This window comes from Colletotrichum lupini, chromosome 3, assembly GCF_023278565.1.
Source record: "Colletotrichum lupini chromosome 3, complete sequence".
In the NCBI taxonomy this organism is placed as follows: domain Eukaryota; kingdom Fungi; phylum Ascomycota; class Sordariomycetes; order Glomerellales; family Glomerellaceae; genus Colletotrichum; species Colletotrichum lupini.
Window position 1 is genome coordinate 7,679,024 of NC_064676.1, and position 21,075 is coordinate 7,700,098.

The 21,075-nt window shown below is 53.8% G+C and overlaps 7 protein-coding genes across 7 annotated transcripts; 5 read left to right on the top strand and 2 right to left on the bottom strand.

Moving 5' to 3' along the window:
• Positions 1 to 258: 258 nt before the first annotated feature.
• On the top strand, positions 259 to 2,769 carry CLUP02_07030 (FCP1-like phosphatase; the record flags this gene model as incomplete). Its single annotated transcript, XM_049286027.1, has 1 exon — positions 259 to 2,769. The coding sequence occupies one exon, from the start codon at positions 259 to 261 to the stop codon at positions 2,767 to 2,769; it is 2,511 nt and encodes an 836-aa protein (XP_049143170.1).
• Positions 2,770 to 3,513: 744 nt separating this feature from the next.
• On the top strand, positions 3,514 to 4,468 carry CLUP02_07031 (GRIM-19 protein; the record flags this gene model as incomplete). Its single annotated transcript, XM_049286028.1, has 4 exons — positions 3,514 to 3,564; positions 3,901 to 4,011; positions 4,094 to 4,383; positions 4,438 to 4,468. The coding sequence occupies 4 exons, from the start codon at positions 3,514 to 3,516 to the stop codon at positions 4,466 to 4,468; spliced, it is 483 nt and encodes a 160-aa protein (XP_049143171.1).
• Positions 4,469 to 5,215: 747 nt separating this feature from the next.
• On the top strand, positions 5,216 to 5,379 carry CLUP02_07032 (uncharacterized protein; the record flags this gene model as incomplete). Its single annotated transcript, XM_049286029.1, has 2 exons — positions 5,216 to 5,254; positions 5,329 to 5,379. 2 exons carry the CDS (start codon positions 5,216 to 5,218, stop codon positions 5,377 to 5,379), a joined length of 90 nt encoding a protein of 29 aa, XP_049143172.1.
• A 554-nt stretch (positions 5,380 to 5,933) lies between these two features.
• Positions 5,934 to 7,329, bottom strand: CLUP02_07033 (uncharacterized protein; the record flags this gene model as incomplete). Its single annotated transcript, XM_049286030.1, has 2 exons — positions 5,934 to 5,969; positions 6,040 to 7,329. The coding sequence occupies 2 exons, from the start codon at positions 7,327 to 7,329 to the stop codon at positions 5,934 to 5,936; spliced, it is 1,326 nt and encodes a 441-aa protein (XP_049143173.1).
• Positions 7,330 to 10,913: 3,584 nt separating this feature from the next.
• CLUP02_07034 (alpha-L-rhamnosidase) lies at positions 10,914 to 13,467 on the top strand (the record flags this gene model as incomplete). The annotated part of the gene is made up of 2 exons (XM_049286031.1): positions 10,914 to 11,237; positions 11,302 to 13,467. The coding sequence occupies 2 exons, from the start codon at positions 10,914 to 10,916 to the stop codon at positions 13,465 to 13,467; spliced, it is 2,490 nt and encodes an 829-aa protein (XP_049143174.1).
• Positions 13,468 to 13,735: 268 nt separating this feature from the next.
• On the bottom strand, positions 13,736 to 17,573 carry CLUP02_07035 (uncharacterized protein; the record flags this gene model as incomplete). Its single annotated transcript, XM_049286032.1, has 4 exons — positions 13,736 to 16,336; positions 16,391 to 16,656; positions 16,709 to 17,220; positions 17,341 to 17,573. The coding sequence occupies 4 exons, from the start codon at positions 17,571 to 17,573 to the stop codon at positions 13,736 to 13,738; spliced, it is 3,612 nt and encodes a 1,203-aa protein (XP_049143175.1).
• Positions 17,574 to 18,084: 511 nt separating this feature from the next.
• Positions 18,085 to 20,687, top strand: CLUP02_07036 (uncharacterized protein; the record flags this gene model as incomplete). Its single annotated transcript, XM_049286033.1, has 3 exons — positions 18,085 to 18,208; positions 18,336 to 19,454; positions 19,522 to 20,687. 3 exons carry the CDS (start codon positions 18,085 to 18,087, stop codon positions 20,685 to 20,687), a joined length of 2,409 nt encoding a protein of 802 aa, XP_049143176.1.
• Positions 20,688 to 21,075: the final 388 nt, after the last annotated feature.

The following is a 21,075-nucleotide window of genomic DNA, read 5'->3' on the forward strand; positions in this document are numbered from 1 at the left end:
CTCCGATTGTTACTGGGGGAGTCTCATTAGGTTCGTCGCACCTCCTCCCTCCATTTCAGAGACGTCGTTGAAGGTTCTCTTCGCTGCCGCCTACCGCGCCTCGTGTCACGTCTCCTTTCGAAAAACCGTTATTTGCATCTTTCAGTTCTTCATCCACTTGCGCGCACGCGCGTGTTTCAAAGCTAACCTTGCTAACCTCGGCCCTTTCCTACCGCGACAGACTTTTAGATCAAACCCTCCCAGTAGCCTGCCGTCATCATGGGCAAGCTACTTTCGCTCGGCGCGAGACTGCGCTACCCGATTACCATTACAAAACTCCTCAAGCGCCCCGGCGACGCCGTCCAAAAACAGGAGAGCGTGCTCGAGTACTCTTTCAAATGGATGCGCGAAGTCGGCGACCCCATCGCTGGCAACACCTGGCAAGAGGAGGAAACAACCGTCGTAGGCTGGGATAGTCCGGCCGAAGGCACACTCAAAGAATGGCGTCTCAAGGAGGGCATGACATTCACCCGCGACGCCCCGTGTATGATGGTCGAGGAGGCCTGCTCCCACGAGATCCAGTTCCAGGGCTTGTGCGCCATCTGCGGAAAGGATATGACCGAGGTGAACTGGGCCACCGCCGAACGCGATACTCAGCGCGCCACTATCAACATGACACACGATCAGACCGGCCTCATGGTCAGCGGCGACCTGGCTGCGCGTGCCGAGTCCGATACCCAGAAGCGTCTGCTACGACAACGGAAGCTGAGCCTAGTTGTCGATCTCGACCAGACCATTATCCACGCCTGCATCGAACCTACGGTTGGCGAATGGATGGAGGACCCGTCAAATCCTAATTATAATGCTGTCAAGGATGTCAAGAAATTTCAGCTCAACGATGAAGGCCCGCGAGGGATGGTCACATCCGGCTGCTGGTACTACATCAAGATGCGGCCCGGTCTCGCCGAGTTCCTTGAGAAGGTTGCCGAGCTTTACGAGCTACACGTCTACACAATGGGAACACGCGCATATGCTCTCAATATTGCCAAGATCGTCGATCCTCAGCAGAAGCTTTTTGGCAACCGCGTCATCAGCCGTGACGAGAACGGCAGCATGATCTCAAAGAGTCTCCAGCGGTTATTCCCGGTGAACACAAACATGGTGGTCATTATCGACGACAGAGCAGATGTGTGGCCGAGTAATCGCCCCAACTTGATCAAGGTTGTGCCGTACGATTTCTTCAAGGGTATCGGTGACATCAACTCGAGTTTCCTCCCCAAGAGACAGGACATCCTGCCCGCACCGCCGGAACCCGAAGCGAAGCCAACGCCAGCCGCCACGACAAGCGCAGCACAGACGAGCGGGGCGCCAGCAGCCGACCAACCAAATGGCAAGGTGTCTGCCATTGACGAGCTGGTAAAGATGAGCAGCGGCGACGACAAGGTCCTGCAGGAAGTACAAAGCGGAGAGCAAGAGAGACTGTTGGAACAGCAAATCAAGGAAAGGCCGCTGCTACACATGCAAGAGGCACTTGACAAAGAAGACGAACAAAACGAAAAGGTGACACAGGAGACCGAAAATGGCGCACACATCATGACAGTACAGCATCGGTCGCAAGTCCTCCGCGACGACGACGCTGAGCTGCATTACCTACAGCAACACCTTGCCCAATTACACCACAAATTCTACACCGAATACGACGAGAAGCGCGCTGCTGCACCTACCCAGTCTGCCCCGCGGAAGAAAACGGGCGACGACGGCATCGACCTTGATGCCGTTCCAGACGTTGGCGAAGTCCTCGATACGATGAAGGCCGCGACCCTTGAAGGCACCACGATTGTCCTGTCTGGCCTCGTTCCCCTCGGCGTCGACGTCTTGCAATCCGAGATTGGCATCCAAGCCATGAGCTTCGGGGCTCAAATTTCGACCAGGGTATCCAAGCAGGTCACCCATCTCGTTATTTCGACGTCTCGCCCGCGGACGCAGAAGGTCAGACAGGCAGCCAAGATCCCGAGTATCAAGATTGTCAGCCAAAATTGGCTGTCTGATTGCCTCAGTCAATGGCAGCGTGTCGAAGAAGCGCCCTACCTGGTCGAGGTCCATCCAGCAGACCGCCGTCAGCTAGCCATGTCCGAGTCGACCGACGCGGAGACAATTTCGGACGCCGATGGCGATGATGCACGGCCGCACTTGACAATTATTGACGAAACGGGCGAGCAACGCGTACTCGAGGAAGATGATGATGCCTCGGACGAAGACGAAGGCGATCAGGACGGCGATGAAGAGAACATGATGCTCGAGTTTGAGGACGGTCAAGTCAGCCCGATAGACGGCTTGAAGTCGTTTGACTGGGAAGGTGTCGATGACGAGATGAAGGAGTTCCTCGGAAGCGACGACGACAGCTCGGATGCCGATACGGAAAGCCGTAGTGGCGATACCGATGCTGGCGAGGACCTGCCCTCATCCCAAGAGTCTGCGAATGCGGCCAGTGGCGGTACCAAGAGGAAAGCCATGGACGATGACACGGCTTCCGACGAAGGTGGAAGTGCACTGTCCAAGAAGCAACGCATTGCCAAGAGCCGCGGTGCTTCCAAGTTGAGCTCAGTACGGACTCCCAACGTCGAGGACAATAACGAGTCGAGCAGCCTGCCTACTCCTCAAGTTACTGGCGATGAGGAGGACGTTGCGCTCATACCGGACAACGTCGCGGCGAATGGAGTTGACGACTTTGACGAGGATGATCTCGAGGCAGACCTTGAGGCCGAGCTCGCTGCCGCCGGAGAGGACTAGTGATCCCTACCGCCGTACAGTGAGGGGCATGATGCATATAAGGAGGAGCTAAGAAAGGGGAAGGCCGCGAAAGTGAGCAAGACCACCAGGAAGAACGTGAGAAAGAAAAAGTTGGTTGGCTATGGTTCATTCGGTTTATACCCCAGCCTTTCCGTTGGCGAAGCATGGCATGGAGTTGAGATGTGCAAATATTTGTAGGATTCAAAGTGCAGTACTGCTTGTTGGGGGGGTGGTGAATAGACGATCAGGTGTTGGGTCGGTGCATATCTAGCCACTTGAGATTTATGACCTATTCTATGACTCGATTCTAACAACATCTGTTTAAAGCTGAGTGACAGTGTACAGTTCTCAATCATGCTCCAATCCCTTGCCGAAATCAAAGGGGGAGTACACCTCGGTGAAGATGAGAAAACGGATCCACAATGTGCCTTACATAAGCGGTTTGCCAATTGAGCGAATCATCATCCACCTGAAAACAATCACCTCAGGCACCCCAGGCCAAAGCTTGTCCCCGAATCTCGAGCTCGACGACCACCATATCGCATCGCAACCCACCCCCGTCGAATCGACACCGATACCCCCTCCGATCTCTCGAACGAAACGATTGTTTGTTCGACACGCAATCAATTGACTCCATCCATCGAAGGGGCAATTGACCGACAAAAGTCGCCCGACGACACTTTATACACACTCTAGACGAGCGCAGCCGACCGCGTTGGGTCGGTAGGAAACGATTGAGACAGGATGCCTCAGGATATGCCGCCCGTGGGGGGTTACCAGGCTGTGCAGTACAAGGTGAGTGATTATGGCGTGGTGGAGGGATTGAGGGAGAGTGCGTGGAGGGTGAGGGAGTCGCAAGAGGAGGAATTGAGAAGGGACGATCGGGTCGAGCGGGTTGGCTATGGGAGCAGCAACATGACAAGAGGAGGCATTTGAGATACGGGAATACCGAGCGCTATCGACTATCGAATTGCCACTCCGACCGAGGACACCGAAGTGAGACGATGAGAGGGTGCTAGGCCAAGGACACTCGGAATCGGGATCCGGGACACTTTGGACTCGGGACCACGAACATGGGGACGAAGGGCAGCCATAGATTTCTGGAGGAACCATGCTGATTATCGGAAACAGCGCAACTTGCCCGCCCGTGGATTCCGTCCCGGCACAATGTTGATCGGTATGGGACTGGTGATGGGATACGGATGGTATCAGTTGACCAAGGGTATCCGGGAAGCCAAGTACGTGACAATCCCTTCACCCCCGCCATGACGATTGCTATTCCTCTTCTGGCGGATATTGCACAAAGTTGCGAGTGGTCTGGTAGACAGATGCTGCACTGCTCAACGGGAGGCAGCAGGCATGGATACCAGAGGCACGCAACGATGAACATACACCTAGGGAGGAATGGAGCAATCAGACGGGACACGTGGTTTCGAGGAGGACAGTGCTGACAAGACACAGCGAGCTGGCGAGAGAGAAGATGTGGGCGCGCATTCACCTTATCCCCCTCCTCCAAGCCGAGGAGGACCGCGACCAGGTTCGTAGGTGGTACGCCGACCAGGCGAGAGAGAAGGAGCTGTTGGGCGAGAACACCAAGGTCTACCACAACGAGAGGTATGTTGATACGGCGCCGTTCCCTCTGACCGATTACTGTCCGGTGGAAAACAGGGTCTATGGGGATTTGGAGGAAGATAGCTAATTGATGTCACAGATTCGTTCGTCCTACCTTTGCCCTTGCGCCGCAGAGCAAGAATTAGATTTCCTATATCGTATCTGGCAGAAGAGAGCAGGGTTTGGAGAGGAGGTGTAGGAGAGAAAGATGGGTTGGGGCAAAAGAAGCTGGCAGAACGCTGGCGTGTGTAAATGATACTTTTCGGGATGGAGAGAATCAAGACGACTTGTTCAATCATGCTGATTCTTCCAGCGAGTCCTAGGCTGCCTCGTGGTAACTGGTTGGTATGCCTCTGGTGAGACAGAAGAACGACGTCACTGCCTTGGGGTCATGCCTCCCTGTGTGCAGTATGCCTCTCGAAGATTGCAGAGGGAATCGGGTTCTAAGAGGAGCCTTGCTTGAGGGGGTTGGGCCAACCTCTGATCCTTTGAGAGGAGTTAAAGTTGCAGTGAAGATTGTCCTGTCGGACACTGGTCCTAGTGTTATTGATACCTTAGGTTGGGAGTGTCTGGTGTCATGCAAGCTGACGGCTGCGCCTCTTCGTGGCCCTCGGGAGAAGACAAAGTGTAAAAACATGTCGAAGGACATGTTGCCTATGTTTTCTGATGTACTAAGAGCCGGAGGAGGAGTGATTGCTGGTCTCTCCGCGGCTCTGCGAGTAACGCTGGACTTTGATTCGCCCACACGCCTCGTTGAACCTCGATCGCTCGGGGGGAGTTAAGATTGCTGTGAAGTGGAAACGTCGGGACTCCCCCCCTTTTGTTCAGTGCCAAGATGATTCGATACCAGTTTCAAGTCGGGGATAGCCCAAGGGTCCTGCCAGATTCAAGAATGCTTGGAAAGAACATAAAGGCTGTCCTCTGACACATAGGGTTCAACGACGTCAGCTAGTTGGTGCCAGCAAAGAGACTATTGAGGGCAGTCTACAGGCTAGATGAGTCGGGATTTGAAGATATTCGGATAAAGCTAGATATGACAGTGGTGAACACTGTAGGAACATGTAGGAAATAGTAGAAGGTAGTTGCTTGGGTGGCCGCAAAGATCATTAAAGGAGTGACAAGCAAAGTCCACTGCTGTTGCTCCTAGCTGATAACACTTCTTACTCGGAATTCAGCTCTCTTCGACAGCGATGTTTAGTAAAACAATGAGGACTATACTGGCTTGGGGTTGAGTTCCGCAAAGGCAGCTCTTTTCGGGGTATTATAGTGAAGATGGCGAGCTTCGTGGTCAAGATAAGGTACTTAGTCATTTCAACATATTGGCCACTCAATAACCCTCCATCGTTTCTTAGATCTGGCTTAATTGTGAACGAGAACAAGTAGGTAGCACAACTCTAGCAAAACGGGCGACATGGTGTTCTATCACTGCTTGTACACAAGCATACCAGTTAGACGCCCATTTAGGGGTTGAATCGTCGCGTTACTTGGCTTCTAAGAAATGCATTTCCTCGTCCCTGGCGCCTTCAGCTCTGTCTCGCTGTTTCCACTGTCCTTCAAGAGCTGCGGTCCATGGCAAAGACTTTGTTGGTCTAGTCAACACTTCGTGTCAATACGGTTTCCTCAAAGTCCGGACATGGAAAGTCCAGGACTGTCACTTACCTCTGCAACCACATCGTAGCACATGGCCCATTTTGTGAATTGTGGCGTCCTAGTTGGAGCATTCGCATCCATCTCAATGCTTTCCCAGTCCGTTGGGTGGCCAGTGAAACCCCCAGCTAGGAGTTTCTCATCCCTAGCTTCTTGCTCTGGCCCATCAGGAAGGGTGAACAAGACAATGTTCTCATGGCCGACATCAAACATCTTTTCAGCGCGTGGCTTTCTAAGAGCCTCCCATTTCTTCAAAGTAGCACCCAGTTTGTCTTGACTATCACACCAGCGAAGGGCTGTTCTGAGGGCTAAGCCGTCCTCGATGCCTTGGCTCACCCCTTGGGCAGTATGCGGCAACATGGCATGCGCAGCATCCCCTAGAAGAAGACACCGTCCGTCAAATCCTAACCAGGTCTCCATCTTTGGTGCTGTGGTAATGTGCCACTTGTCGATAGGGTAACCCCCACGTATTACACATTCGATGTAAGCACGCAGCGGCGCCCCGAACCCCTTGAACATTTCGCGGATCTCTTCAGGGTTGCCATCCGAGTTCCAGGTTCCACCCAGATCCGCGTCGGCGGATGGCAGCCCGTAATGAAGACTGCATAGAAGGATGCGAACGGTACCATGAGCAGTCGGCCGACCGACGCAGTAAAGCCCGGGACCGAATATGAGATGGTGTGAGCAAGCGCCAAGCGGAGCGGCGACTGGGTCGTTCTGCACGCTGGCGATGTCAACCTCTGTCTGAAATATGCATTCGGTTGTTACTGTGGCATCCACGTTTTGTCCGGGGAACATGAGCTCCCGGACGCGTGACTTGATGCCATCAGCGCCAATCACAATATCAGCCTCGTAATGGCTGCCATCCTCCACAACCATGCGAAGTTTGCCGCTTTTCTCGTTGATGATTTTGGCAACGTTCTTATTGAACAGATAGTTGGCTCCTGCGGCAATGGCAGCGTCGTAGGTTATTCGCTGCAGTGATGGCCTATCGGTAGGCTTCCGGACCGTCCCGGTGGGAATTGCCTTTGTGACCGTGAACGGCTCATCGTCCTTATATCTCCAAAGGATGTCACTGACGGTTTCCACAGACACCTTGTCCAGAGATTCTGTGATGCCAATCAGGCTCAGGCATTTCACAGCGGAAGGTTGTACGATGAGATTCCCTCCCCGTGTTTGAAGTCGAGAGCCGCGTTCGAGTACGGTCACCTGGTGCCCGTCAGAAGCCAGTGCCGCCGCTGCCGTGTTTCCGGATGGCCCCGCTCCAACGATTAATATCGTAAACGAAAGTTGCGAGGACATGTTGAGTTACTTAGTATTGATCGGTCGTTGACGACACCTCGGCCGATCATAGATGGCGGTTTTAACTCACAATAAGCGGCGTACATTGCGTGCAAGTTGTTGGGAGGCCGTAACTAAAGTACTCTGTATGCAGCCTGTGTTTAGTCGGCACGGTCTGCTCATTAGCCGAAGCCCGTCGAGACAGGGTCGCCAGTACGATTAAACTTTGGGATTGAGTTGTACTAGCCACCGTAGATAGAGACCAACTAGTATGGCAGGTGAAATTGCAGTTTACCACATGCCTAAATGACAATGACTGTTACCGATAGCCCACAATAACCACACCAAAATTCCTCCTACCTGCTCAATTATCACTGCCCATTCGCTCACTACCTCTGAGTCTCTCAAGATTACGATTGTGTTGGAGGTTGTCTCCCTCACAATCCTGCGCCGGGATTAGGCCCGGGGTTCACCCGCCCATGTAATGCACCGCACCGGGCCGAGCGGGTCTCCGTACACCCGGCATAGAGCCCGAAGAAGGCTTCAAGCTCACTCTCTTGTGAACCTTTGAGCCTGCGTTACGCGATCTTGAACAGGCAAATTACTGAGCTGCATCCCCACAACCAGTCGAGTTTCGGCGCTTCTCCATGTTGGCCGCATCCGGATACGCGTATATATGATACTTTTCGGGATAGAGAGAACCAAGCCGACTTGTTCAATCATCCTGCGAGCTACTGATTGGGCCCCATACCTTCCTACGCTTTTGATCGGCACGTTTCTACCAAACAAGAAATAAACTTCCAGATCGAAGGTCACGTCAACGGCTTCAGTTGTCGGGTGCATGAAGTAAGTCGTTGTAGTACCAGTAATCCAGGCAAACTGGGTCAAGCACAAAGAAGTAATAAATGGCTATCCTATGCGTCTGTGATTCCTCGAGATGAGTCCGAATTGCAGTGAACTTTCGCCCGATTCTGCCCACCCACTGCTTGCCACCAACGTGGCCATTGGTCGAGGGTGTCGGCCTGGCCTGCAGGCTGACGAGCGAGCCTTTTCGTAGTCCTTGGTAGGAAACAAAATCGAAGTGTATAAACATGGCCCACAGCGAGCTATTCCTTGCTGTAATATGTGAAGCCGTCGAGGGGAGTTAAGATTGCTGTGAAGGACTGGGCTGTGCGGGGTAGTCGCCATGTGATTTGGCATAGTGAGGTGCCAAAAGTTCGTGTACACCCCACCATTATCCCCAATTGCCCAACCTCCTGCATTTTCACCACCATACTTCGACTGGCATCACAAGTGCGGTCATCGCCGTCCGCTGGATCTCTATAGGTTCATAGTTAGCCCTATGGCTTCCTATTATTCGAGAGCAAAAAGCGTGTAAATTGGCCTCCATTTGCTAAAGATGTGGGATGTAGAAGGAAAAGAGATGTTGAGGAGAAAACGTGTCGGCACGCGTGTTAGTAGGGTGTACACGAACTTTTGACACCCCACTGTACGTCCTGTCGCGTCCACCGCAGTCTGCCCACGTGTAGAGAGCTATCCCTCAGTATTTAACAGCACTCCCCGTACCTGAGAGCTGTCTCATCTGTGCAGCCTTTGGGTTCATTCGAGGTAAAAGCGGGGCTCGGTGTATGTTATTGGATATTCTCGGCTGGAGGGCGTGGTTCTATGCGTGAAAGTGAGGCAATCGACACATTTTTGCATTTGTTAAGGACGAGCACGCAGTGATCGCCACACGTTGGGCAGAGAGTAGGCCTATCTAGTTGTACGACCACCAATGCTTGCACGATTATTGTAAAGTAATGTGCCAATGGGAAGAATACTATAAGATATTCTTCGGTAGCTGAAAAGGATATATGCAGCCAAGGCTGATGAAATACCAGGCACCAGCTCGGTGGCAAGTCAAATTTCTGTTGCGTTCGAGATCTCTTTCAATCGTTTGACTTGCTGCGAGACACCTTAGAGCTTTGTTGAGGGGAGTCGCTCGAGACCAAGTAGATTGGCGAAGTGGTTCAAACTCATTCAACCAAGCTTGAGCAGGTCAATTGGCTTTATGGGGCTCGTAGATACACGCGTACTCTGTAAGCAGTCCAAAGACATCACATGAAACACGTGAGAAAGAGAGTGGCACTTCTACTGCGCCCGAAGTTCTGGATTCAACCTACCTGCTTTGAGGGGTCATTCGAGTGTGTTTCTCCCGCAAAGAATTGATAGACCCCGCTGCCGTAAATGGTTCATCCAGAGAGGTTGGTAAAGCATAATATCAACTCAACTTGATCGTGAGCGAGAAGAAATATCAGTATGATTTCTTGTTCTCTCATGATGGGTTAATTCTGCTGTGAATGTCGCCGTGCTCGGTTTACCCGTTAAGACAACGCTGGCCAGTCTGTAGTGAGCTATCACCAGGCTGGCTAGCCCCGAGGGCGTGCAGCTGACTGTCCTCCGGCTCTGCTAATGGGAGTACGCCATGAAACAAGAGGTGCCCCAGTTGTTGGCAAATGGCTCACGTGAGAGGACGTTGGATCGCATAGTGTAGTGTAACTATCACCCACAAATCTTTTGGACGGAGTGGACATTCTTAGATTCGGCATAGAAGAAAGCTTATGACTTTATATATCATCTTACAAACAGTACCACGGCACCTCATGGGGACGTTAGCTAAAGCGAGTCTTTCCCAGGAGTCTTCACAAATTAGAGTAAACTGAGGAAGGAATTTGAGGCCTTGAAAGTCACCGATAGCTCGACCGGCGGTGTGGGTCCAAGCCCCCGAGCCGCTCCGTCATCTCAATTTGGAAACGCCGAAGACACGGCAAATGGTGCCGATTTCCCACTCTCATGGCCCTAAGCTTATTGGAAGTTTCTAATTGAAGGGGATTTCTTAGTGATGTAGTCAAGATCTGGCGAACTCCGGAAAATGAGTACCACTAAGTTACACGGAACGATCATAGTTTAAGTAGCGAAGTCTATGGATTAGAAGAAGCCCTGGCTAGGAAGATGAAAGTAGGAAGAGTCGTCGGCAATTCCTTGTGAGCTGTAGGAACTATCAGGCATGCCAATTTCAGATAAACTCCTAATCCAAAAGGCAAAATTTAACCATGACGTCTAGCTAGAGAGCGGTGGAATCTTCGTTTCTGGTGATGGCGGGTTAGCGCCGAGGGGCTGGCCTGAATCTACCAAATGAAAGAGCACTGGCGAGCTATTCATACCTTCGCATCTATTACTGAGGCTCCATACTTTACCAACTAAGAAGAAGACCAAGCCACACAAAGCTCCGCAGTCTTCTCGTAACTTTCGCACTTTAGCCACTGGCCTCGGTCCGCGTATTCGGTGAGTGTACCAAAGTCGAGTCCGAGGCCCTCGCGTTTCTCGGGTGAATCCACTCAAGATTGTCAACTCCGGCTTGGTTCATTTGCAAACTCGAATCAGGGACGACGAGTACGGCATGAAATCTGGGAATATTCAAAGCCACGGAAGAGAAGACGTTTGTATAACGCTAAGGTATTTGATCGCCTTCATTTCATTCTGTCTCTCACTCTAGCAACACGTTCGCTTGCCTCACCTTTGTCACTCCTTTTCATTTTCCATTCAGCTCATATAACACCACAGCCATGCTGATGTCATCTAATACAGGAGCCCGGCTAGCTGGTATTATTTTCTGCCTATTGAGCTCAGTCGATGGTCGGCATGGGTCCCAGAGACACCGTCTTGCTCGGAAGTCAGCTTCTAGCTCGTCCACCAATGGAACCGTTGTCTTCGGCTCAAACGAGACTGCAGCCCTCACATCCGATGGGACAACTGCTTCTATCGTGGTCATCGACTATGGCCACAACGTTGAAGGCTTCCCTACATTCGAGGTCATCTCTACCTCTGGTGATACCTCGAGCTTCGAGATTTCCTTTGCAGAAAGCCAACCCGCGCTTGACTCATACATGGTGAATAGCTTGCTCCCATCAGTACCCTTGAGCCTGGGAACGAAAAATAACTAATAAGAAACAGAGCGATGGTCCTCTACCTCTTGCGGCGGCAATGGATACCTACAGAGTGAACCAATACAACATCACCGCCCCCTCGATCATCACAAACCGTCTCATCCAAGGCGCCTTGCGCTACCAGAAACTCAACCTGTCGTCCGCCGGCTCCCTTCAACTCCGCAACATCGGCGTCAAGCCCACGACATCCACCACACCCGTGACGAAGCTCCCTGGATCCTTCGAATGCTCCGATGAAGATCTCACACGCATCTGGACAACTGGCGCGCGAACAGTCCAACTCACCGAGATCCCCAAGCACTCCATCCCCGGCTTTTTACAAATCTCAGACGAAGGCGCCTACGCCGAAAGCCAGGCACCGCAAGGTCTAGCCGGTGCCGTGGCCGCTCAACTCCTCAACTACCGTCTCGATATTCAAGCCAAACCCGTCAAAGGCGGCTTCGGGGTCTCTGTCCTATGTGACACGCTCAACAACTGCATCTACCTCTCCTTCAACTTAGACAGCCACACCATCACAGCCCACGCCGGCTCAACAAGCCTAGACACCCTCGTCGCAGCGTCCCCGTTACCCGTCAACACCACCCTTGGCATCTGGCACGCAGTCCACATCGACGTAGCAATGACCTCCATCATCGTAACTCTCGACAATCTCCCCGTCCTCAATCTTACCCAAACCTCCCGCTACTTCGGCTCCTTTGGGTTCGGAGCCTCCTTCGGACACGCAGCCTACTTCCGCAACCTTACCGCCAGCACACCCACCGGCGAGACCATCTACACGAACCCGCTCACATCCCCTTCCTTCCTCCCAGACTTCATGATGGGCGCAAACCCGGCCGACACAATCGTAGACGGCTCCCGCCGCGACAGAATCGCCTACACGGGCGACCTCGACGTCGCCCTCGGCGCCGCCTTCGCAAGCACCTTTGGCACGTCCTTCATCGACGGCTCTCTAGACCTCCTGGGTTCCTACCAAGCTACACCAGGCTTCTTCATCCCCACCGCCAAGATCCAGCAAGCACCCCTGGGAGAACCCCTGAATACAAACCTCACAGGACTCATCGGCTACTCCTTCAACTTCCTCAGCGCCCTCGCCCAGAACTACGAGATGAGAGGAAACCTCACTTTCGCAAAGCAGTGGGCTCCAAAGGTCTCCAGAATGCTCGACTGGGCCGACTCCCAGACCCTCTCCAACGGCCTCTTCAACCTCGCAGACGAGTCCTTTGGCGGCGACTGGAACTACTACGACACACCGCAATCCGGTGTAGTCACAAAGTTCAACGCAGTCTACGCCTACGCTCTCCAACAATCCCTCCCCCTCCTACGAGACGCAGGTCTCAACACCACAGTCTACCAAACCCGCCTCGATAGCCTCCAGTCAGCAATCAACACGAACCTCTGGAGCCCAGACCTAAACGCCTACGCCCTCTCCTCAACCTTGACAACCAGCTTCGCACAGGACGCAAACGCCCTCGCCATCCTAGCCGGTGTTCCCTCCTCGCCCAACACCACCGCCTCAATCCTCTCAACCCTCGCAAGAGACCTCATCCTCCCGGCCGGCCCCCTAGCCTTCTCAAATTCCACCACATCCGCCGGCTTCGCGCAGAAAATCAGCCCTTACGCATCATCATACCACCTCCGCGCTGCATTCTCCGCCCGTGACGCATCCACAGCAATGACCCTCCTCAAGACCCTCTGGGCACCCATGGCCGACCCCCAACACGAGAATTACACAGGCTGCTTCTGGGAGACGCTGAACCCAGACGGCACACCCGGTCTAGGCGTCGTGACCTCCCTCTGTCACGGCTGGGCTGCAGGCCCAACGGCGGAATTAAGTCGGTACGTTTTGGGCATCCAGCCTACTGCGCCCGGGTTCGCGGAGTGGAAGGTTGAGCCGCAGACGTTGGGGTTGGAGTGGGCTAAGGGACGGTATCCGACTGTGCGTGGAGATATTGTTGTTGACTGGAGATTCGAGGGAGGGATGCTGAGGATGGGGGCTGAAAGTCCTACTGGGAGCAAGGGGACGATATACCTGCCGGAGCCGTTGGTGACGAGCCTTGAGGAGTCTGTCATTCGGGTGAATGGAGTTGTCAAGAATGGGACTCAGTTTGAGGTTAATGGAGGGGATGCATTTGTGCTTACGCAGGAACCTTTGGGCGCAGGATTGCTGGCTTGAGACGTCCAGTCGAGCGTATATGTAACCCCAAGATGGACGAACGGCATCAATAGTAATAGTCACCATCAAGCCATCATCAACATATGTTAAAGTGAACAAGAAATCGATTCATCAGCATCATTAAGTAAAGTCTCATCATCCATGCAGTGGTATACCCAAAGTCAGACAGCCAACCAACGACCAGAAGCAGCAAAACCCCCAACGCCGACCCATGACCTTAGTACTACACGGCCACATGGCCAGCCCGCAACATCTCTGCCACTCCCCTTTATGCCTGGAGCTGAACAACCCTGAAGCCCTCGGAGACAGTCTTGGTAATGTCCTCGTTTTTGTGCTGCAACAGCCCAAGAGCAAAGGCAACATCGTTCCATTGGCGCTCTGTCTCGCAGCGGGTAAGTCTGGCGGCAAGCTTCTCGGCCAGCTGTTTGGCGTGCTTGTCCTTCTCGACAAAGCCCAGGAGGAACCGGATGATTCTCCGGAAACTCTCCTCCTCTAGGCCCTTCTCGGCAGACAGCAGGGAGAACATATCGACAAAGTGGTTGTAGACAGCGTTGTCCTTTGTGCTGAGCTCGGTGAAGAACATCCTCGCCAGATCAGCGATGCGACGGTCCTCATCCTCAAGGCACTTGGCCATCTCGCCCAGCTGACCCTTAACCTTGACTTGACCGGCCAGAATGAGGAATGTGAGCGTCATCAAGCATGTGCGCTTAACAGACTGGTCCTTGTCCGCCAGACGACGGTACAGGAAGTCGGTGTTCTCGTCGATGAGGTGGTTGAAGCACACAGCCATGTCGCCGAGAGCGATGACGGCGTTGGAACGAACTGTAGCGTCGGCTGAGCGCTCCATGATGGTGATGAGGAGGGGGAGGTTGGCCTCGCAGTATTCCGAGCTAACGCACATGAGCTTGGCCAAGCAAAGAGTTGCGGCGGCCTGCAGTCCCTTGTCGGCATATGTGGTGTTGTTGGCGCAGATTTCAGACACTAGAGGTCCGAATTGTGCCAACAGAGACTCGGGCCCAAACAAAAGCTCCCGCTCACGAATGTGCGCCATGGCTTCGGTAAAATCATCTTCAGTCGTGCCACCAATCAAGTCCAGGTCATCGGGCTCGTCCTTCTTGCCCGCCTGAGCCGTGGACTTGTCTGCGGTCTTCTCCTTCTCCTGCTCCTGCTTACGGCGCTTGAAATCGAGCTCGCAGAGTTCAAGGTGCACAATCTGCTTAATGGCAACATGGCCAACGATGAAAAGAAGCTGGGATAAGCCGACAGCCGCGTCTCGCTTCTTTGGCTGAGGTGCCGGAGCAACAATTGTCTCGTTACCATCCTCGTCGACGGAAACGGAGTCGGCCTCGTCTCGTGAGACTGGGCGGGAGCTGGGCTGGGAGCTTGCTTGCGACGCTGAGCGTGACCGGGGAGCGGCAAAGACTTGCTTTGTCTTATGGCGAATGATATCGGAGCAGAGAGTATCAGGGTGCTTAGAGATGGCGTAAATCGCGTTAATGGCCTGCTCAGCGACACCATACCACTCCTTGCTCTCAGATGGGACCTCGGTAATGGAAGCCAGCTTTGACAAGACAGCGTGGTCATTCGGCAGTCTAGAGAACTTTACGGTAGACTCCTTTGCTTGACGACCAGTAGGGTTGATTCGACGAAGGGCAATGCAAGTGTACTTGGCCAGCTGGAGATCAGCACGGCCATGGGAACCTAGACCAGTGCGCAGCATAGTTTCCATCTCTCCAACAACAATCTCGGGGTTGGCAGTCGCCAGCATACCAAGCACAATGATGGCACCGCGACGTTGCGTCCTGGAAATCTCGCGCTTTTGCACGCCGTAAACCTGCCAGAGCTTGGCAATAACGATTTCGGGAACCAGGCCTTGCTTCATCATGGTGCTGAGGAGTTGCTCCAGCGATGTCAACTCGGCGGGAGTCGCGCCAAATGTCAGACTGATCATGTTGCGGGCGATGAAGTTGGCCGCATCATTTGAGGTGAAGGAGTCGGGTGCCTCGAAGAACAGACGCTTGTAGACATCAATGAGATGGCTCTGAACACCCTTGCCCTCATCACTGTTGCCCTTGGTCCAGATGAGACGCAACATGCGTCGGATGCCGACCTTGTTCTGCTCAATGTTGTAGGCGTCACCAACTTCAAAGTAGTCCATGGCCTCGATGACCTCGCTCTTGTTGCGTGAGCCCAGAAGCTGGCAGACAGTGCCGGTAGCTTCGTGAAGGACGTCGATGAACTTCAAGGCCTCGGAGTAGTATCGCTTGGTAAGGGTAAGCTTCTCGATGGCCTCGGATGTGGCGGCCTCTTCGCGGGCCTTGCGGACGGCCTCGAACTTTTGCTCGTCGGACATGGGCGCGGGCTTCTGGGGCGACTGCTCAATCTGTGTCGCATCGTCAAGCAGTTGCTGATCAACAGTGGTGTCGGCACCTTCGCCGAGCCCTGGTGCGCCTTCGGGCGGCTGGAGCGCATTCAACTCCTCGTCCACCTTGTCAAGACGCGCCTGCCACTCCTTGCGGGAAAGCTGAGCGCCGTGCATGACTGTGAAGGGGTGTGTCTTGATAAGAGCACCCAGAAGCTTAATGGCGTTCCTCCTGACGTGACTGCTCTTGTCTTCGAGGCTGCGGCACGCCATTTCGGCAGCGCGTTGTCGTCGCTTGGGGAACTTTTGTTCGAGGTCGCATAGCTTGACGTAGACTTGGATGGCTCTACATCTGCAATAGGGGTTGATATCGAGGAAGCGCTCCTCCAAGACGTCGAAGAAGGCGTTGAGTTGAGACTTGTGGTTCTCGCCGCGCTCGTCCTGCTTGACCAGGTGGGCAACCATGTTTCCGCAGACCTCGATTAGAGAGCAGCGTAGCGTGTAAGACTTTGAGATTTGGTTAGCAACGCTCCACTGGCATGCGAATGGGGAGGAAATTACCTCGCTGTCTAATTGTTTTGCAAGCATGGTCATTTGCTTGATGACCAGTCTGGGGGCTAGCTCAGAGAGCTTGACGATGAACTGCGAGACAGACTTGGGTCCCTTGGTGTCGTTGGAGTTGAACTCCTTGTTACTGAGTTCGCGGAGGATTTCATCGGCAAGCTGAGGGTAGTCGTAGGTCTCGGCGAGGATGTGGAGGAACTCAGCCATGGGCTCGGAAAGGTGCTCGAAGTATGTGAGGTTCTGGACGATGGAAATCTGGGCGGCTGTTGGGAGTTAGCATGAGTGCGCAAGAAAGCGCCGTAGGGAACGACGAACCGTATGCGTGGCCGTGGTGCTTGACGGCGATGCAGAGCACCTTGAATGCGTGCATGCGGATGGATGTGCTCTTGACGCGCTGTTCGCTCTCGAGGACCATGTAGACGGGTCGGGTCAACAGGCCGATGAAGGTATCCCTTTCGGAGGTTGTGAGGAAGATCTTGGTTAGCTTAAGCTTGAGGACTTTGCTCATGATGTCGAGAGCAGACTGCAGTTGGGTGGCCGAGTCCCATACGCCGTCCTTGTCTCTTGGCGCATTCTTCTTTGGCTTGCCGCGACCTCTTGCGACTGGTGCGGTTGAGGACTTTTCGGCGGCCTTTGTCTCGACAGCGGCGATGGTCCACTGCAAGAGGAAGCCGTAGATCTCGAGAAGCTGCTTGTGGTGGGCGAGTGTCTCCTGTTCGTCGGGAGACTCGAGGTCGTGGTTTATCGCATCACCCTCGGCTGCCAGACCTGACATGATCAAGTCGAAGATCTTGCTGAGAACCTGTGGCGGGAGGAAGGCGGTGTACCTAGAGGAGTTGAATAGCTCAGAATGGCGTTCTTTACGGGACCTGGAAGTAGAAGACGAAGAGGAAAAGGTGGACAACAAAAGAGAGGGATCTGAAGGATGAGGGGAGACGGGTGCGCACTTTAGGAGGAACTGCAGTGAGTCGAGATGGGCACTGCGGGTGATGGCCTCGGGGTTCTCGGCGACGGCATCAACGATGGGGTTGAGAACCGGGTTGATGACAGCGGCGGTAAGGCCTTCGGGATCATTTTCGTAGTCGAAGAGTGAGCCGTCGGCTTCTGGGGTTGGAATACTGGCGGGATCGCTCATGTAATGCTTGAGCGCATCGTTGATATCGAATGCGACCGAGTCCATGGCTGCGGTCTGGTCGAGGTGTGCGCACCCAGCGACGTGACGCGATGGAGAGGCGGGGAGGAGGGGAGAGAAGATGGAAATCAAAAGGACGAAATAGAACGAGAGGAGGGGTCAAGGTCAAGGTCAGTCGGTGTCTGTGGCCAGCCGTGGTGTTCTCGTGTGGCCTGGTGTGGTGTTGTGTTGCAAGTTGCTGGTGGGTTAGTAATGCACAGCGCCAAAAGAGGAAGGGAAAGAAGGCGAAGGAAGCGCAAAAAAACGGCCTGTGATGTTGACGATGTGTTTTGGCCTGGCTTGGGTGTGTAATCCGTCAGTGTACTTTGTAAAGTAAGTAGGTAATTAATTAGCAGATGGGAGAGTGGAGGTGGGATGAATGAGCCTAGCAACCAAGTGGGAATTTGTTTATTGTTTTCTTTTGCGCTCCGACGCGACCGGCAGTGTCTGGCAGTTCCATCTGCCACTTCTTGGGGGGGGAAGTCACTTTTTTCTGAGGTGCGGGGTCAAAATAAGCGAGATGATTGGTCAGCGGACTGTTTTTCAGGGGACCATCACACTGACCACGGCCGCTGTGCCCCTCCATTGCTCCTGTTTGGTGCCATTTGGGTCCATTCGGGGCTCATCCTGGGACCACCCGCGATGTACCTTTTAGGTGGTAGATACCTAGGTACCTTACTTGTACTCGGGGCAAGCCGCAAAAGGACGAATGCGAAGAGAGCCCAGAGAGAAAAAAGAGCCCGCCGACGTGCATCACATGGGACGCACCAGACCAAAAGAAATCCCAAAAGATTCCCACCTTCACCTATTCACCTGCTCACCTGCTGCCAGATGCAAAGAAAAAGAAATTCCAAAAAACAAGAAGCGTCCAATTATACCCTTGGTCACCTCCCAAGACACCCAGACACCTCACCATACATCAGTCCTTGCCTTGTACGCCGCAGCTGCAGACTGCAGAGCACCTACCTATCTCAGGACCTCAGGTACCTCTACCTCGCTATACCTACGTCGCCGTACCAATCCGTTCGTACTGGACAGCAAAGAAGTCGACTGTTGTCCAAACTCTACCGAATAATACAACAAACCATTCTCTCAATTCCCTTCCACCACAGCCTCGGATGACGCAGTGTACGACCCAGCGAGATTCCTCAGCTGGCCTCACTCAACCCAACCTGGATGCCATCGATCAATTGACTCGCTTTGGCCAGACCCTCGACGTCCAGGCCTGGCACCGGCACGGTTGGGCAACAACACCAACACCAACTCCGCCGCCACAACACCAAAGCCGCCAGACACACCACCCTCCTCCTCCTCCACAACCACCACAAACACAATCACAACCACCGCACCAACAACACCAAAGCTTTCTGCAGCAAAACTCTCAACACCACCACCACCATCACCAAACTCAATCACGCACCCATCACTCACAGTCATACCAAGCTTCTTCAACGACAGTCCCAGCCCTAGACACTGTCTCGAACCGTACACGCGCGCCCTCTCCCTTCCATGCCCCGGCACTCACCTCTACCGCCCCGGCAGACGTGCGATTGGCCCACCGCCCCATGACCGCAGAGTCGAGACCACAGCAGCACTCCATGGCCACTGCCACTGCCACTGCCACGCGCAAACGCAGCCGCGACGACTTTGAAATCCACCAAGATCCCCCCCACGCCCGCACAGAAGACACCGAGATGATGGCCGAGTCCGAACAACACACCGAAGAGGTCGAGGACGACGAGGACGAGGTCGAGGCTGAGGATCCCTCCGACGAGAGCTCCGATGAAGACGAGGTAGTCGACACGGGTGTCCAACGCGACATGGACCGTTTACAAGATACCTTTCCCGGTTTCCCCCAAAGATATCGCCTAATCAAGAGGATCGGTGAAGGTATGTCACTCTCATGCTGCTCTCCCCGTCTGTTGTTTCTTACCAACACCCCCGCTCCTCTCTGTAGGCACCTTCTCGACAGTCTACAAGGCAGAAGACCTCCAATACGAATTCTATGATAATAGCTGGGATCTCGAAGAGAAGGACAATCTCGCTGCAAAGTGGACATCCCCGCCTCTGAAGCCCAACGCCAGCAACACCTCAGTAACCCGCGAACGTCGCCGCGCCCGATACGTCGCCATCAAAAAGATCTACGTCACCTCGAGCCCCAACCGCATCCTCAACGAGCTCGAGCTCCTCCACGACCTGAGAAACTGTGCCGCCGTCTGCCCCCTGATCACAGCCTTCCGGTCCACGGATCAGGTCATTGCTATACTGCCCTACTTCCGCCATGAGGACTTCCGCGATTACTTCCGCCAGATGAAGGTCTCTGACATGGCCATCTACCTCCGCAGCCTGTTCACCGCCCTCAAGGCTGTCCACGAGCACAAGATTCTCCACCGCGATATAAAACCAACAAATTTCCTCTACGACCCTCAGTCGCGACGCGGTGTGCTGGTCGACTTTGGTCTCGCTGAACGCGAAGGTTCTGACAGCAAACCTTGTCTCTGCCACGAGAGCAAAGACGTCCGCAAGCAGAGAATCACCAACAGCGCGGCGTCCCAAAACGGCCCTCAACAGGGCTACCCCAAGACAGATACTCGGCCGTCCAGAAGGGCGAACCGTGCTGGCACGAGAGGTTTCCGTGCCCCCGAGGTGCTTTTCAAGTGCACCGAGCAGACGACCAAGATCGATATCTGGTCAGCCGGGGTTATCCTTTTGACAATCATGAGCAAGCGATTCCCCTTTTTCAACAGCGCCGACGACGTCGAGGCCATGATTGAGATCGCCACCATCTTTGGTGTCAAGCGTATGAAGCAGTCTGGCCTCCTCCACGGCTGCATGTTCGAGACCAACATTCCCACCGTCGGCAACGCAGGATTCTCGCTGGGAAAGATCATTCTCTGGTCTACGTGCCGCACCGATGGCGGTAAAGACGGTCAGCCTGGCATTCCCCTGACAGACGAGGAGAAGCTGGCCGTCGATTTCCTGGAGCGATGCATGGAGCTCGATCCTGCTCGACGCATCAGTGCCAAGGATGCGTTGGAGCACGAGTTCCTACGGGAGCCTAAGCCCAAGCAGTCGGTCGAGGTGGATCACGATGACGACGAGATGGATATGCTAGAGGCGTAATGATAATGTTTTTTGACACCAAAGGAAAAGAAAGATTTCGACACCAATGGTGAGTGATTTAGGCCACATTAAGTGAGGAATGGATGGTTGATGGAGTCAGACAATTATATGTATAAACACTGGACGAACATATGGGATTTGGGAGTACAGAGGTAGGCATATGCCTGAAGGTGGTGGAGAGGCAAGGGCTTGGGAAAAGCATGCATCATGTTGAGCGGCATAAGACACACGGAACACGCATATACAAAGGGCAAAACGAGACGAGTAGACGTAAAAAGTAATACCATTTCAAATCGTATCCCGTCCGCCTTATGGAAAACCCAGACACGCCACTAAACATAAGATCCCTGGATATCATCAAAGCCATGAACTTTTTGATTTTGGAAGA